At 49.3% G+C, this 16,812-nt stretch overlaps 1 protein-coding gene across 1 annotated transcript in view; it reads left to right on the top strand.

Moving 5' to 3' along the window:
* The window catches only part of DNAJC2 (DnaJ heat shock protein family (Hsp40) member C2), a 630,220-nt gene that overhangs the window by 302,663 nt on the left and 310,745 nt on the right, over positions 1 to 16,812 (top strand). Inside the window, exons 6-7 of the mRNA XM_069628062.1 lie at positions 1,134 to 1,214; positions 1,437 to 1,502. Coding sequence (XP_069484163.1) covers positions 1,134 to 1,214; positions 1,437 to 1,502 — 147 coding nt within the window. The remainder of the gene's footprint in view (positions 1 to 1,133; positions 1,215 to 1,436; positions 1,503 to 16,812) is intronic.

Genomic DNA, 16,812 nt, shown 5'->3' with positions numbered 1-16,812 from the left:
GTTGAGAAAAATGTTTTAACTCGTGTGTACATTCTGGGAAAGTTGTATTAAGATGTTTTTTGAAATTTTGTGAGGGATATGATCAATTGATGTTTAATGTGAATTTCATATGAGATATTCTTTTAAGAAATGAGGATGTCATTTTTTTATTAAGTGTTTGCTTGTGATCTTAAATGATGAAGGTTAATTTCTTTCACCAAATAATAATAAAATAAAACCATTTTTTCAGGTTTGCGTGGCAATAGTTGACTAGAAGTGTTTACTTGGTTATTGTGTGTATTTTAAAGGCCTTATAAAATAATGTATATTTTTATACTTACCTGTCTAACTGGATATATTGCTGGTGTTGTGTGTGGACTCATTGTAGGCCGTGGGCACTCAGAACCCTTATGAGTCTACGCCTTCCCACCCTGCTACATTAACTTGATTGGGTTGGCTAGACTTCAGTGTCTCTATTCACCATAAAAACAGGTTGGATTTTGGAAATCCATTTTGACATATCCACCGGAAACATAACCTTTTAAAAAATTGGTGGACGTTAGCCAAAATAGTTTAAATTTGGCGAGTTTAAGTTTTAATCTGAAAAGTGTGCAGTTAATGATTAACAAGGGATGTAGAAGGGGTCCATGCACCTTAGAAGTGTTTTGTTTGGCTGAACTGCTCCCAAAGCTGAACGTGCTGGCACTTTTCAGAATCTTTCCTTGGAGTTGGTAACAATTGATATTCTTTCCTGGATGACTGGTACCTGGCTTAAGGTTTGTTGGTACCAGCAATGCCAGTCTGTCATAACCTATCTGAAGTAAAGCCAGAATCTAGTTGGGAAGTACATTTGTTTAAACTTAAACAAATTTGATTCATTCATAGCTTCGAGCCAAGATAAGTTTATAGTTCACATAGCGTGGGGAATGGTTTCCAGTGCCCCTTTCTAATATAGCAAGTATTTTTAAAACAATTGACTTGTACTTTAAAAGTTGCTTCCTAGCTGGGAGGCTGGCTCCAAGGCAATGCCCTCATCTTTGAAACAAGACTGTGCGCTGAGCAGCATGGGTTCGAAACCTGGTCTGCCCTTAGAGGCCGGAATCCATCATGAAGAGTAATATAAGAAAGCAATTTATATTTTCTTTTCTTTGCAGGTGGTCAAAACAAAAACATGTTCCTAAACTCGGAGACATGAATGCTTCATTTGAAGATGTGGATGCATTTTACTCATTTTGGTAAGTGGATGGTCTTCTGGGTTTACTTTGATTTTCTATGGCTTTCTAAATCTTGACAAATGGCATCCTTGATATATGTTCTCCAAGTATAACCGTATAAACCATACTGGTTACAACCATTGTTCTCGCTAAATGATTTTACGTGGTGACTTCTCTACCAATACAAATGTTTTGATGGTAACCAACATTATCAAGGTCTCGTTCATTATTTGTCATCTGTAGGTACAACTTTGATTCCTGGAGAGAATTCTCTTATTTGGATGAAGAAGAGAAAGAAAAAGCTGAATGGTATGTATGTGAAGGCTTTTTGAATTTTTAATTCAAATAATTGATGTCTTAAGGCAGGACACCCATAATCTGCACACTGCAAACTGTGTCTTCTGCGGTTGTGAATATTTATTGATTTGGTACCTAAAGGGGACTGTTAATAACATAAACTATTGCTGCGAAGCTCACTGCAGTAATACAGTGTTGCACATCTGTCATTTTGAAACTCATTTCATTTCTGTGTCTCAAGTTTGCGGAACCCCCACCCCCTTCCTGATTTTTGATTTGTCAGGTAGCCCTAACTTGGTGACTTCTGCTCCGGAGATTTATCTACTACATTAATGTGTCAGCAACCCTGCATTGTTTTAAATGAGCTACCAGGGAACTATAAAAGCAGAAAAGCTGTGTTGTGGCTAGCATTTCTTTGATCCTAACGACTAGATGTGGTAAGTGCAATTGTTCTCTCTCTCTAAAGTTAGTAAAAGAAGATGTAATGCTGTGTTGGCCAAGCAAACAGTGTAGGTATTTTAAAGGTAAAACCAACTATCTTACAACAATGATTCCTTAATTAGGCTACCTCGATTTTATTTTTTTATTTTTTTTGGTCTGGTCCCTTTGAAGATCTCAGGGCTCTGTTCATCAAGCAATAGTAGTATAACTGCAGCTGGCCCTTCATTTATAGTGACGTACTATTTGAGTACAAGTGAACTCTGGAAAGGAAGAAGCATGGTAGCATTTTATGGTGTGTAAATGGAAATTGTGAATTTTGTGAAGTAATACTGTCTGTTTTGGGTTGGTCAATTTCAATAGCATTTTTACAGTGTGTGAGAGGAAGCTACAGGGTTAGAATCCATTTACTCAGGAGTGTGCAATGCAGCTCCTTGACAGACAGAATTGCCTTCAGCATATAGTTCTAGTGCTGTTTAAACTATATATATATATATATATATATATATATATATATATATATATATATATATATATATATATATATATATATATATATATATATATATATATTAAAACGTAGTTTGATTACAAGTGAATACATGAAAGTAAGAAACATGTTTGCTATGCATGGTGTGGGGTCCCGTAGCCACTCCCACCTCCTGACTGGGTCTCACCGCCTCCTCCTTCCATTTTCCTGTCCTGATGTTATCTCCTCCGCCTGCTGTTGTCCTGTCCCTTATGTTGTCATCTATATGACTCCTGTGAGAAACCTGAAGGTGTCTCGCCTGCTAGTCCTCTGGGGTCTGTCATCCAGGTGGCCAGGACACAGCCATCGTTGTTGGATCCAGTTCCTGGTGGTGGAGCCGTGCGGGAGGATCACCTGAATGATGGTCTTCGCGGAGTGGAAGTGGCACACCGAAGGGTGAGACGCATTATCACCTTTTCCCAACCCCTTTCCCGACACAAACACTTTCTCACAAACAGTTAGTGAGCGACAGCAGACTAACACCAGAGCCGTATACCTGAAATGTCCCAACTCCCTGGTCAGGCAAGGCCAGGCAATTACGAATCATTACAAACACTTAACTCCCATCATACTTCCCCACACGGATAAAAGGCGGAGCACGAAAATACACTATGAGCGAAGAAAAGCACACGAGGAAGCAGCCATTCCAAGGTGGCAATATAACACAAGGAGAAAAATGACGGCAAGACCGGAGAGGGTTGCAAGGAGAGAAGTACCCTTGACCTCTAGAAACCGTTAGTTTTACAAGCCTTGGAAAGTGAGAAGCTGAAGACCGGGAACTGAAGCTGAACAAGCAGTGTCTGGGGCGCTACCGTGTTGATAACCGAGGCTGGGAAAAGCGGTTGCCGCTGTGGTACTGTCCTTGACTCCTGCAAGAAAGCCACGCAAGTAGAAGCAGCACAGCCAGTGAGTCGAAGAAACCAATACAAGATCAGCTTATGTTGAACCATGGTTGCAAGCGGCAACATTGTAAGAAGAAATCCACAAAGGACAGTGATTGAAGTGCATGTGATGAGAGGCGTGAACAAGTGGAAAATACAGGAGTGAATGTTCTTGAAAAAAGCCAAATCCGATACAGTGTACAGAGTGGTCCGGTACCACGCATTCTCATTCGAAGGTCTCTGTTAGATATCCAACTGGATGCAACTGGATTGTAAGAAAGGAACTTTGTATCAAAGTGGTCCTTAACCACAACGCGCAGACACAATAAAAAGAGCATAACTCATAAGCTCTTACTCACATGACAGACCAGATGAAACTGGGTGGACTAGAGCCACGTGTTCCGCCCACTTCTATTATATATAATGGTTGAGGCGAAGTGCGGGTGGTACAGGGGGTCTCCACCCACATTTTAGACCGAGAAAAGGTCATCTGTCTTCCTCTCCACCTGTGGTGTTCCCCAGGGGTCTAACCTCTCGCCCTGGCTTTTCAACCAATACCTGGCAACTCTCGCCCTCTGTATTGCCATTTTCTGCTCAAACCTCCAGTGCTACGCAGACGACACTCAACTCATTTTCAGGCTGCCCTCGGCCACCTCCTCCACCTCTCTCATCACCGATTGCCTAACTGCCATCCAAGATTGGTGTGCCGCCAACGATCTTTGTCTTAATGCCAGCAAGACAGAGATCTTCCTCATTGGCACACCATCACCTTCCTTTCCCCTCTTTCTCTGGCCAGCCTCCCTTGGCCCTCCTCCTATCCCCAACTGCAGGGCCAAGAACATTGGTGTCAACTTTGATTCCACACTCTCCTTCTCTGCCCACATCGCTGATGTATCAAAAAAGTCAAACCTCCTACTGCACCTCCTCAGAGGTATTCTTCCTTTCCTCTCATTCCCCCAGAAGCTCACTGTCTCCCAAGCTCTGGTTTTCTCTAAGTTGGACTATTGCAACAGCCTCTTTCATAATCTACCTGCCTCTACTCTCCGCCCTTTACAACTTATCCAGAACAGGTCTGCGAGACTTGTCCTTGGCCTCACGCCCTGGGATCGTATCTCTCCAGCTCTGAAATCTCTCCATTGGCTCCCTGTGGATGCAATGATTAAATTCAAAACCCTCTGCATTGTCCACAAGGCTTTCTGGGGCCTGTGTCCAACATATCTTCAGCTATCCCTCTGCAAATACCTCCCATCTTGAGCATCCCGCTCCTCTACCTCCAACTCCCTCAGGGTCAGTCGTTTCTTATAGAAACGAACTGGAGGAAGATCTGTCTTCGGCTGGGGCCTCCCTCTGGAACAGCCTCCCTGCCACTCTAAAACTTGAGGAGAACCATCTCCGGTTCCAGAAGCACCTCAAAACCTTCCTCTTTGCTTCTGCCTTCTCCTCCCCTCTCCCCTGTTGATTCTGCTCTCCCACGGCACCATGCACCTGGCCACCCTCTGTCCTCTGGGCCCAGGTACCTGCTCATCCTGCCACCCTCACGCACTGCCTCCGGGCCACCCCCTGCACTGGGGGTCTGTATGTGTACCCATACAGCCCTACCCTTTTCTTCCTGCACTTTCAGACCTACACGGCCTGCTGCCATAAACCCAGCACTTGCCACTTGCTGGCTGCACTCCCATTGTTTGTTGCCTTTTTATTTATTTTATTATTTTTGTTTTTTTTTCCTTCTCGCTCCGCACTCTCCTTTTGTTCCCCCTTCCATGCACTTCTCCCCCTTCTCCCTCTACCCTGCACTTGCACGTTCTCAATGTCACTGGGCCTAGTAAGATCATTGTTTTTGTTCTCCCCTGTTCCCTTTCCCTGCCTGGTCGTGCTCTGAAACACTTGTGTATGAGCGCGATAGAAATAAAATATCAATAAAAAATTAATTTAATCCAATATGACTAGGTCAAATAGACCCAAACCATCCTGCGACGGATCAAGCTAAACCCTGTGCACATTCGAAAGTCTTCGATAAGTATAAAGTGAACTGCTATTGGACCGAGCCCGGCTGAGGGAGACTAATTGAATGCGAAGAAGGGATCTGAGCCCGACTGAGGGGGTTTCCAGGGAGAGACACCCCCAATCCTATTATAAGAAGAAAGGAACTTTCTATATTTGTTTTGTACATCAGGCCCTCTGAACCAAGAGATTTAGGTGGATAAGAGACTTGAGAACACAGAAGGCCCTGATACTGGAATTGTAACTATATTCTCGTGTCAAGGAAGCCAGAGTGTGTGCTTGGCTCATTGCCTTGCCCCGTGCTGAAAATGTGGGGAAGGGAGGCCAAGGGGCCGAACATCCTGATTTATCATTTTGTGAACACTTCTTTCTTTTTCATGAACATTACCCCACACAAAGTAGCAGTAAGGCTTGGCAATAGGTTTATTAGTATAGGCCCTTTTCTTTTGACAAGACTCCACTAGGACTGCATTATTATTATTTGATGGTCGTAGCTTGCTCCTATCTGTAGATGTAGGTTTAGATGGGTGTTTTTCACTCCCTTGTGAAAGTTCAATAAACACCCTTGAACTGTGGTCACTTGTGTCCGTCTTACTTCAATACCATGCCTTCCTTACACTCCCTAAATGCATACTTCCACCTCTTGCTCTCTCCCTCTGATACCACCTCCTTCTTGACCCTCTTAGTTCTCGCCATTTCCTCTTGCTTGCCACTCACCCAGCTCTCCACCCTTTTAATCTTGCCCAAGTCCCCAGCCTCCTGCTGCCCACACAGAGCAACTTAAGGCTGGGTGTTTTAATAGTGTGTTCCCTCCTGTGCCTGAGTTGGTCTTCTAGTGAGGGGCTGCACCCTGGTCTTTTACTTGGGTGGGAGCTGGGATTGGTTATTATCGACAAGTGCACCGGACACTACTTTGGGCTCAAGGGGCTGAGTCAGGTCTATAATTAGCCTCTCGTGCATTTTACTTTTTAATATTACTCTGCTGTCCATCACATTTTCATAATGTACGTTTTTAAAGAACTTTGTTTAATGGAGCATGCAGGGAAATAGAAACATTGTATGGCAAGCTTATAGATCTCTTCCTGAGCAATAGTGCTTCAGAAACTTATTTTCCCATGCTGAACTCTGTGTTTTTATGTAGAGGCAAACTAGCAACATTGAATCTGTGAACCACACTTCATTGCTGGTCATGAAAAGTCTAGGAGATGTAATTTAATGTATCTGGTGAAGCTGCAACACAAACAAAACATATCCTGTTAATCGTTGGGAGTACAGAGAAATAATTTCCCGTAGAATTAAAGCTTTCTTTTTCTTTATTGGGGTTTTTGGGTCTGTTTTGTGGATGCAATGCACCATTATTGCTCGGCATGATCTCATAAGGGGTTAAGGGAGGGTCGTTATTTGAGGACTGACCTGCTGTGGGGTGGGGGGAAAATCTAATCCCCCATGACCGGCCTTTTGTGAGCCACTGTGATTGTCTTCTCCCTTGTGATGGGGGCTAAGATGGGGCGACCAGAAGATCCTTCCCATACCAAACCTAGACCCAACATCTACTGTCTTAGTTGGCAGCCAGCCCCCTGATTCGCCACCTTGCCCGTGCCCAAATCAGGCATCGAGGACTTCATCACAGTACCACGATATGATACGTTGAAGTCCTCTGCTAAACATCTTCAGGAACCCCAAACACAGACAGGCCCCGAGCAGCTACTTGCACTTTTGAAGCTGAAAATGTATGCAAAAATGTCCTTTCTTTATCTACACAGACCAACGTCCCACATGGGTGTGGTAACAGTGGACACTGTTCATGTGCACACTGGAGCCACTTTCTCAAATTATCAGGTCTAGTGTTGGAAGGTGAAGTGGTGAAGAGCAGCATCTCCAGCAGAGCGGATTACAGCACTTCAACTCAGTGGGCGATCTTCACCTCCACCATTTAGGTCCCATCTCTACACCCTCCTAAATCCCGCTCCCCACTACCCCCCTCTACCGGTCACACATTTTGGTGATTCGTCCATAAAACCGGCACACTGGTCTTCTTCTGTGCCACCATACACCTCATTGCACACACCATCAGACAAGATCAATGCCACAATGCGTCTGGGAGATTCCCGCTTGTGGCACCTGGCCTCCAAGTCTCATCCATGGTGGGATTGTGTCTCTGCTGCCTCTCTCCGCCACTAGTAGTTTTCGCACACTGTCCCACGCCGTGAACCAAAAACTACCATGTCCTGGTCAGGCACGTGCCATCTGCCACCGTCCCCAGAGCCTCCACCCATACCATCACTTTGTCCTGCAACACACTGAAGCTGTGGGTGGGGGTTGTGGGGGGTACAGGGGATCTACTTAAATGGCTGGCCAGATGCCAGCTCATTTGGACACTGTTAAAGAAGGGAAAAATGGCTCTATGGCCAAAGCACCACTTTCCCTTGCTAGTGCTGCTCCTGGTGAGAAAGAGAAGTTGGAAGATTTACTGGTGGATCTATCTATCCATGGGTATTCTGGGGTCAGAAACCACTGCAGAATGTCTTTATAGCAAGTATGGAGTGGGAGCTCATAGGAGGCACTGCTAGCTGATGTTCTGCATAGCCACCCCCTTCCATCAACGATTTCTCGTAGGAAACATGTGCGGTTCGTAATAAGCATTCATTCTTTGTGAAAAATGTTAATTGAAACATTTCATTTTTCCTCTTTCTGTTGCATCTTATGTTCTGTCATCACCTCTTTCTTCGCTTTGAGTTTTTGCCAAGCCAATACATTCTGGGCGTCCATCATTTATTCGACTAAGTCCAATTGCCTCAAGTTTTTTTTAACATGTTGGAACCATGGTGAGGATTTACCTCCTTCAGTCTCTAAGATGTGCAAAACATCATCTTGTTATCTTTTAAACTCATTGGTTGACCAGATCCTCAACCAGAAAAATACCGGCCTGAGGTTGGCATCTCTCTGGATCGGTCTGAATCCCAATTCCTTATATAGGGGAGCGGTTGGTGTGGATTTAGGGAGCCCCAAGAACTTCTTTTAAAAAGACTCTCTCAACCAACCCTAGTTTATTACAATCCCCGCTACCACACACCTCGGCCCCATACATGGCTGCAGATTTAGCCTGGGATACAAACATTTTAATGGCTGGTGAAATTGGGCCATGGTCATGTAGATAAAGAAATCTGGCTATTCCTCCACCATATTTTTCCAATTGTAAGGAAGATTTCCCCACTTGGAGAAGCCAGGACCCTAGGTTGTTAAACCACATGCCTAAATAGTCATACTGGTGAACTTGGTTGGTCAAGGAGAATGTTGTTTATCAGCACCAATATTTTAGCAGATTCGCTTTGTTTTGGACGAAAGACTAGCACCTTTCTTTTTGCCACGTTCATCTTTAGGCACAGTTCGGGCATTTTGTTCCAAAGGCCTCCTGGGTGCTACTGAGCCCCCTTGGTGATGTAGCTAGTAGGACAGCATCATCAGTGAAGAGCAGTAAGGGGAAAATCTCAGATCCCAACTTGGGGGGCGTCAAGGCAGTTTCTTCTTACGTACCTTACCACCTCATTAATATATATCAAGAAAACGTACAGCCCTGCGTGTTTTTTTTTTCTTTTTTTTTTTTTCTCTCTCTTGCTCTCTGTCTCTCGAGATTCCCCTCCCAGCCATGATTCCCCATAGGATGGGTCTTGACACAGACGAAGGCTGAATAGACCCTCATCTTCCTCAGGGCCGTGTACTTCTGCGTGACAATATGCAGGTGAAGAGCCTGATCTGCAGTGCTAATTCCAGGATGGAATCCTGCCTGAAGATGGTCGATAACATTTTGTTGGACCCAATTCTGCAGGGGCACGCAGATGACTTTCACAAAGATTTTCCTGATACCATCCAATAGGGAGATAGGCTTAAGTTAAATGGGTCATCCCTCCCTCCTTTCTTGTAGATTGGAATTATGAAGGTTGTTCGCCAGGATGGTGGTACTGTGTTTTGGCTGAGGCAGGCATTAAACAGAAGCCTTAACACAAGTCCCCATATAAGCAGCTCATCTTTGAATAGATCTATTGGGATGTAATCTGGGCCGGGTTTTTCCCCCAACTTTTGAGTATTAATCGCGTTGCGAATTTCGCCCAAATCAAATTGAAATGGTCCAGCTACTGTCCCATCCACCAAATGTGCTTGGCACTCTGGTTGGGCCACTGAGCCCTCAAGCAAACCATACAGCTCCCTGTAATGCCCAACTCAAGCATTAGAACTTATTTCGGAAACCACCCCCTTATCACGTCCATCCTCCAGGCCACTCACCAACCTCCAAAAGGTACGGGAATCACCCGATTGGCAGGCCTCGTGTAGGTTGTCCCATTTTTGCCTAACATGGGCATTTTAGCATTTGTAAGGGATTTAAAGGTTTGCTTAAGTTTCCTAAATTCTGATCAATCTATCTGTACTGAGAAACTTGGCTGAACCAAGTCTGTATACCAGCTCATCTGAACTTGGTAATGGATGGGCATTAGTCTTGGTGACTGCATTCAATGCCCTGTAGTCCACACAAAATCTAAGTTCTTTAGATCCTGCCTTTGACGCTAGTAGCACTGGACTAGACCATGGACTACTGGAGTGTTCAATTAATCCAAGGTCAAGCATCTTAATTACCTCTGTCCTTAATGAGTTCTCACATTATCTGACATTCATACGCTTGCTCTTCACAGTGAAACTATCATCAGTGTCTGTCTTGCTGACTCGAAGGAGTCAGGCCTGGTGTTAGTGAATACGAAGGGGCAAACTGAGTTAACAGAGCTTTGCACTCTCTCTGCTGGCCCAGAGTCAAATTAGAAGAGAGTTGTATTCCTTCTACAGATCTGTGAGGTGTCCTAAACAAAATGAGGACTCAAGTTAGACATGCTTTTGGCGAAAAACATTTTTCAAGGGGACTGGGTCCTCTGACGTATTCCATATCTATGACAGTTAATGTCCACAGCTGTGCTGTGGAAATTACCTGTCATAGATATGGAATACGTCGTTGGACCATCCCATCGAAAGAACGTTACCAGGTAAGAAAGTAACTTGTTCATTTAAGGGGGTGAGGAAATCCCTTGCTGTCCCTGCTCTAAAGGTTTTTCCCTACCTAAAACTAAAACTTAGGATCTGTCGGTGTTAAAATGTCCAAAACAAAACCATCCCGTGTCCAAAGTACTATTCTTACCCTCACATTCTAAACAAATGAATTCTAAGGTGAAAAGGGTAATGTCTTTGGCCTTAAGTACTTTAGAAATGTTCAAAAAGGAAAGATGTATAACTTCAACAATAAGTCTTTCAATTATAGGGATCCTTGTTCCAGAGGGTGCTTCCCTTCCCCTGGATTCTTCACGGTCTTTTATATATTCACAAGTAACAGTTCCTGTTGTTTCTCTTAGTTCAACAAGTGCGCGGTGCTGTTCTGAGACGCATCCTCACTCTCTGGTTCCTGCTTCTTCCTGGTCACGGCCCCTTGGGCTTAATTCTGCAGGACAAAACCTGCAGCGGTGAAGCCTGTGGCTGGGCATGGGCGCGGTGTTTGCAACCACTTGGCGTTCAACTTTGCGGTACTCAGGCCCACTGGGTTGACCCTTGGAGGACCACTAGAAGAAGCTCCAGAGGTGACTTGGCGCTGGTTTTCCCTGGCAAGACTATGGTGGATTGTGGTGGTGACAGGTGGTAAGGAGTTTGGTTGAAAACTTGGTTGAAAGCCCACGCCCAGGTTTTTTGCTCCCAGTCGAGAGCAAGGTGATAGTAAGTTGGGCCTGGGTCTGTGTAATTGACCGAACGACCGATTGACTGTTTAGCCTGTTTCATTGAATTACTCTGTATGGAGGTGCTGGAGTCCTCACCCATCTCTCCTTACCCCCACTCTTTTCTGCAAACAGTTTGACTGTCTGCCGCCCAAATGTACCCTGAACCTAAGTCCCAGTGCAAGACATTAGTTGTGCGGAGAAGACAGGAGGCACATCCAACAAGCCAGGATAAGGATTGTGTCATCGGTATTGATTTTGTCCCTGGGGATAAAATGGGGTAAAAATGAACAACTCTTTGCGGGAGGCATTGCCGCTGACTTGTACACCTGTAACGGAAATTCGCCCCCCCCCCCCCCATTTCGCGACCGCCACGCTATACCCTTGGTTCCAACTGGACACATTCAGGAGCAGTCGCTTGATTTAGCAAGTTCTGGGATGGAGGGTTTTCCAATATTAGGGGAGGACAATGTCATTTCATCCGCCCCTGCTGGTGGCTCTCCCCATAGTACCCAAGGGAGCGGGGCATATATTTAACCCCCTCTTACGAACATGTTGTTTGACACCGATTCCATGCTTGTTCCCGGCCCCATTGCATACTAAATACTACCCATCTTTGTGTCATGCCCCTTGGACTTAATGGAACCAATGGACACACAGGTTCATGAAGCAACTGAAGATACGCCCTCTCCCAGCTCCACTTGCAGTACCTGGAGTGATGCATTGTTCGCCATGTGTTCAGGGACCAGTTCTTACTTTCGCCTAACTCCACTCAGGGACACTAGGCCTATAAATCAACCAAGTAATCAAGACCCTCAATCCTCCTCCGAAATACCTGTAAAGGAGGGTCATGCAGTCCGAGGATGTACCTTGTTGAATTGGTAGCCATAAAACAACTGTTATTGATAGAGACACAGGGGAGGAGGGGAATACCAAGGGGTGCTCCCCAATGCTCCATCTGCTTCTATGAGACACTGTAATTCAACCCTGGAATGAACACCCCTCCCCCCATCCTCCCCTGAGCTGGTTACACCTTACCCAGTGTCCTTGAAATAGAATACTGCCTGCCACAACCCTGACTTGGTGAGACCATAATACGAGATGGAACTTCAGGTTGAGCAGTTACTGCAGTACAATACGACCAGGGAGCTTAGTAAAATCCATACTTCTCCAGCATGGGGTCTGGCATGGATTCACATGCTCATGAATATTCCCCGTCGTCAGGCTGGGAATCCTCGGTAAAGAAAAAACCAGTATCAGTTTCGTTTCTGATCTGTCTTTCGTAGTAATAACCAATCACTGGTCTCTGCGTCATACTGACCACAGCCAATGACTGCCCTCTACCTAAGCACCGCCTCTGGCAGCCATCTTCAGATTTTTACCGCACGTTCATGTGTTGGGATCCTCGTGCTATTGCTCTCGAGCGTTAGTGCTATTTTTTCGCGCTTTTTACAAAAAACTTCGATTCTTTCGGTCAAAAGAGCCTCAAGCTCCACCGATTCTACATCCGATCAACGGGGACCCGTGTCGGATTCATCTGTGCCCCTCAAGGGTGAAGATTTCGTCGAGCTACACTTCGGAGGACTCCAAAAGCTTCTCAGGCCCGGTCTCGGAGATGGCCCAGGAGAAGGGAAGCTCGACGCCCGGAAAGCTGTTCAGGGTCTGCCCTGGATGCCAGCGGCAGAACGTCTTCAAGGAGGACGAACACTCTTTCTGCCTTTACTGCCTTCATGAGGACAAGACGCACGTGGAGAAGGACTGTGCGTTTTGCGGCAACATGTCGGAACGGACCATGAAGGACCGCCATCAACGTCTCGCCAACTGGCTGGAGGGTAAGAGCCCGTCTGGCGAGAAGAAGAAGAAATCCGAGCGGTCTTCTAAGACCTTTGAGGGCGCCCCGGCGACGGGGGCCCAACATAAGGCCAAGCACCGCGAGTCCGCTGGCACCGGGAGCGCCGAACGGTCGGGCTCTACGGGCGCCGGCACCATCAACCACGAGCCAACGCTCTGGGTCGGGTAAGAGGAAGGCCGAGCACCCGGCGAAGCTCCTGGAGAGGCCCCGGTCGAGCTCTAAGGCAGAGGAGGAGCGTGGCAGTGCCCCCTCCCTCAAGGATAAGGCGGTGAGCGCACCTAAGGTGGTGAAGGCCTTGATCCATCCGACCAAGCCCTCTATCGAAACGGTCGCGGCGGCCCTGGCTCAGCCTGTGGTGGCTGCACCAGTGGTGGCGACCTCAGGGCCCAGAATCTCCCTGCCTCCTCGGAGGGAGTCTTCCTTTGTGCCCATCGATAGGACCCCCGTGAAACCCCCCGTGGGGAAGAAGAAGGGGGGGCAGGGCGTCGTTGTAGAGTCGGCCTCAACCTCAGAAGAGGAGCTGATCGAGGTCTTAAGCCACGGCCTAGGCGTGGAAGAAGGCCAGCCCGTCGGAATGGACCCCGACGCAGGTGACGACGACGACATCGTCGAGGATACCGACGGGGCCCCTGCTCGCCCGTCGGATTCCCCTCTGCCAGCGCCGCAAGACAACTCGGCGGCCATTTTGTTGGCCATACAGTCCTTATGCTCCGAGATAAGGACGAGGCTACCGTTACCGACGGAGGAACCTCTCCCGTCGGGGGATCCAGAACCGGGACCTTCTGGTGTTCCCCCTACCAAGAAAAGAAGGATCCATCCACCACCTCCTTTTCAACCGTCGCGCCCCTTCCAGCCCTCCTCCCCGTCCACCCGAGGGGATGATACGGGGACTGACACGGCAGCGACGGGTACGGACGACGAGGCATACGACGAGGATTTTCCGTCGTCGCCTCCCACCAGGGCCTCTCCGCCCGACGAGATCGGATCTTTCCACTCCATGATCTCCAGGGCTTCCGAGCTTTTCCAACTCTGCCCTGAGGAGAAGAAAAAGGAAGGCTTCCTTTATCAGCGGCGCGAGGCCAAGAGGAAGACGGTCCTCGCAGTGCCTCTGTTGGACGACATTTGGGATGAGGGCCTTTCCCTCCTCAAGAACCCTTCCACGACGCCAGCTAGAAGAGACCGGTACGAGAAAAAGTACCGGGTCCCGGACACGGCCCCCCTATGCCTCCGGGCGCAGCCTACCCCGGACTCCGTCGTCTCCGCGGCAGCCAGGAAGAAAGCGGGGGGGGGTGCGGCCTCCACATCGACTTCCCCGCCGGACGGCGAGGGAAAGAAATTGGATACTATGGGGCGTAGAGTCATCTCGTCGGCAGCGACGACGATTAAAGCGGCCAACGCCTTGGCTATCGTGGCCCGCTACGACAGGGAGCTCTGGTACAAGATGGCTCCCCTGCTGGATTTTCTGCCGGACGACAAGAGGGCGGAGGCCCTTGAGATCCTGCAGGAAGGTGAGGTGGCCTCGGACCACGCCATCACCGTGGCGACGGACATCGCCGACACTGGGTTCCGCCAGCTGGGCAACGGCGTTTGCCTTCGACGTCGTGGATGGCTCAAAGCTACGGACTTCCGGCAGGACGTCCAGACCAGAGTCCTGGACATGCCCTTCGACGGGAACAACCTGTTTGGGAAGACAGTGGACGATTCCCTTCAGGCCATCAAGGCGGATACGGAGACGGCCCGGGCCCTTGGAGTCCTGCAACGACGGACGCCCTTTCGGAGCGGCGGAGGCAAGGGCGCCTCCAAAGGTTCCGGCGGCGGTTTCGCTTCCTACCGTCAAGCGGCCCGCTCGTCGTCGCAAGAGGCCTACAGAGGACGAGGCAAGTCTAGCGGACCCCGCCGTCGTCGCCAAGGAGGTCAAGGCGGCAAGGCCGCGTCCAAGCAGGATTGAACCGGCCATGGGGTCGGGCCCCCACCGAAGCACCCCGGTGGGAGGCCGGCTGGCGGGCTTCGTCAGCGTGTGGGAGTCCATCTCCACCGACCGTTGGGTGCTGGACGCCCTGGCCCGGGGCCACGCGCTCGAGTTTCAAAGAAGGTGCCCGCGCGTCCCCCCCGTGGCCAGGAAAGAACTTCACGTCCCTCAACTTCTCCTGGAGGTAAAGGCGATGCTCAGAAAGGGCGCCATCGAACTCGTCCCAAAGAGGCTTCGGGGCTCCGGAGTCTACTCGAGATACTTCCTCGTGAAGAAGAAGACGGGAGGATGGCGCCCCATCCTAGACCTGCGACGTCTGAACAAGTTCATCAAGGCGCAGAAGTTCCGGATGGTCACCCTCCAGCACGTCCTGGGTCAGCTGGAGGAAGGAGACTTCCTATCGTCGTTGGATTTGGAGGATGCCTACTTCCACATTCCCATCCTAAAGGGGCACCGCAAATTCCTCAGATTCGTGGTCCAAGGGCGTCATTACCAGTTCAAAGCCCTTCCCTTCGGACTACGGTCGGCACCCAGGGTATTCACCAAGTGCCTTGCACCGGTGGCGGCGCAGCTGCGCCGCGAGGGGATTCACGTCTACCCCTACCTGGACGACTGGCTCATCCGCGCCAAGACGAGGGAGCTCGCCGTGGTCCACACGGCAAGGACCGTCCAACTCCTCACGGACCTGGGATTCTCCGTGAACTACGCCAAATCCCACCTGGTGCCCGCGCAAGTCGCACTGTTTCTGGGAGCGAGGCTCGACACAGTGTCCCTTCTGGCCTCCCCGTCGGAGGAGAGGACCAGGACCATCTTGGGCAAGGTGCAACGGATGTTGGTGGCCGACGCGGCCAAAGTGAGGTCCATCAAGTCCCTCCTCGGGATGATGTCTTCCTGCATCTACCTCATTCCCATGTGCAGGCTCCGGATGCGCCCGTTGCAAGAATTCCTGGATGCGCGCTGGATCCAGACGACGGGCAGCTTCGAGGAAAGGATCAAGCTCGACGAGAGTTTCCGACGAGCGATACGGTGGTGGGGCACCCGCGCGCATCTGACGGCGGGCATGGACTTCCAGACCCCAGCCCACCAGGAGACTGTGACCACGGATGCCTCCCTGGAAGGGTGGGGAGCGCACACCGAAAATCTGCACGCAAGGGGACTCTGGCTCCCGACGGAGAAGTCCCTACATATCAACGTCCTGGAGCTCCGTGCAGTGTTTTGGGCCCTCAGGTCCTTCCTTCCGTCCCTCAAGGGCAAGGTGGTGAGGATCTTCACCGACAACACCACCACCATGTTTTACATCAGGAAACAGGGCGGAACCAGGTCCCCGGCGCTGTCCAAGGAGGCGCAGGACCTGTGGCATTGGGCCGTCGCCCAAGGGATTTTTCTGGTGCCGTTTCATCTGGCAGGGATAAAAAACACCATCGCCGACTCACTCAGCAGGGAGCTGCGCTCGTGCCACGAGTGGGAGCTACGGCAGGATCTGGTGGATCGCCTCTTCCGACGGTGGGGCACACCCCAGATCGACCTGTTCGCGACGGCGACGAACACCAAGTGCCGGAGGTTCGCCAGCAGGTTTCCCCAGACGAGGAGCATGGGCGATGCTTTCTCGTTCCCCTGGGAGGGCCTGTTCCTCTACGCGTTCCCTCCCTTGCCTCTGCTAATCCGGCTCATCAACCAGCTCAAGAGGTCACGGTGCAGGATGATCCTCATCGCACCTGCGTGGCCGAGGCAGATATGGTTCCCGGACCTTCTGGACTTGTCAGCTTCCCCGCCGATCAAGCTGCCGGCGGACGCGGATCTACTCTCCAGGGAAGGAGGCGCCATCCTCCACCACGACCCGAAGTCGCTGAACTTGCAGGCCTGGCTCCTGCAGCGCTAGAGTTTGGAGGATACGACATACCGGCCGAT

Source organism: Ambystoma mexicanum, chromosome 12 (assembly GCF_040938575.1).
Source record: "Ambystoma mexicanum isolate Mex_15411 chromosome 12, UKY_AmexF1_1, whole genome shotgun sequence".
Lineage (NCBI taxonomy): Eukaryota > Metazoa > Chordata > Amphibia > Caudata > Ambystomatidae > Ambystoma > Ambystoma mexicanum.
The sequence above is the reverse complement of the archived record's forward strand: the minus strand, read 5'-3'. Positions and strand labels throughout refer to the sequence as shown.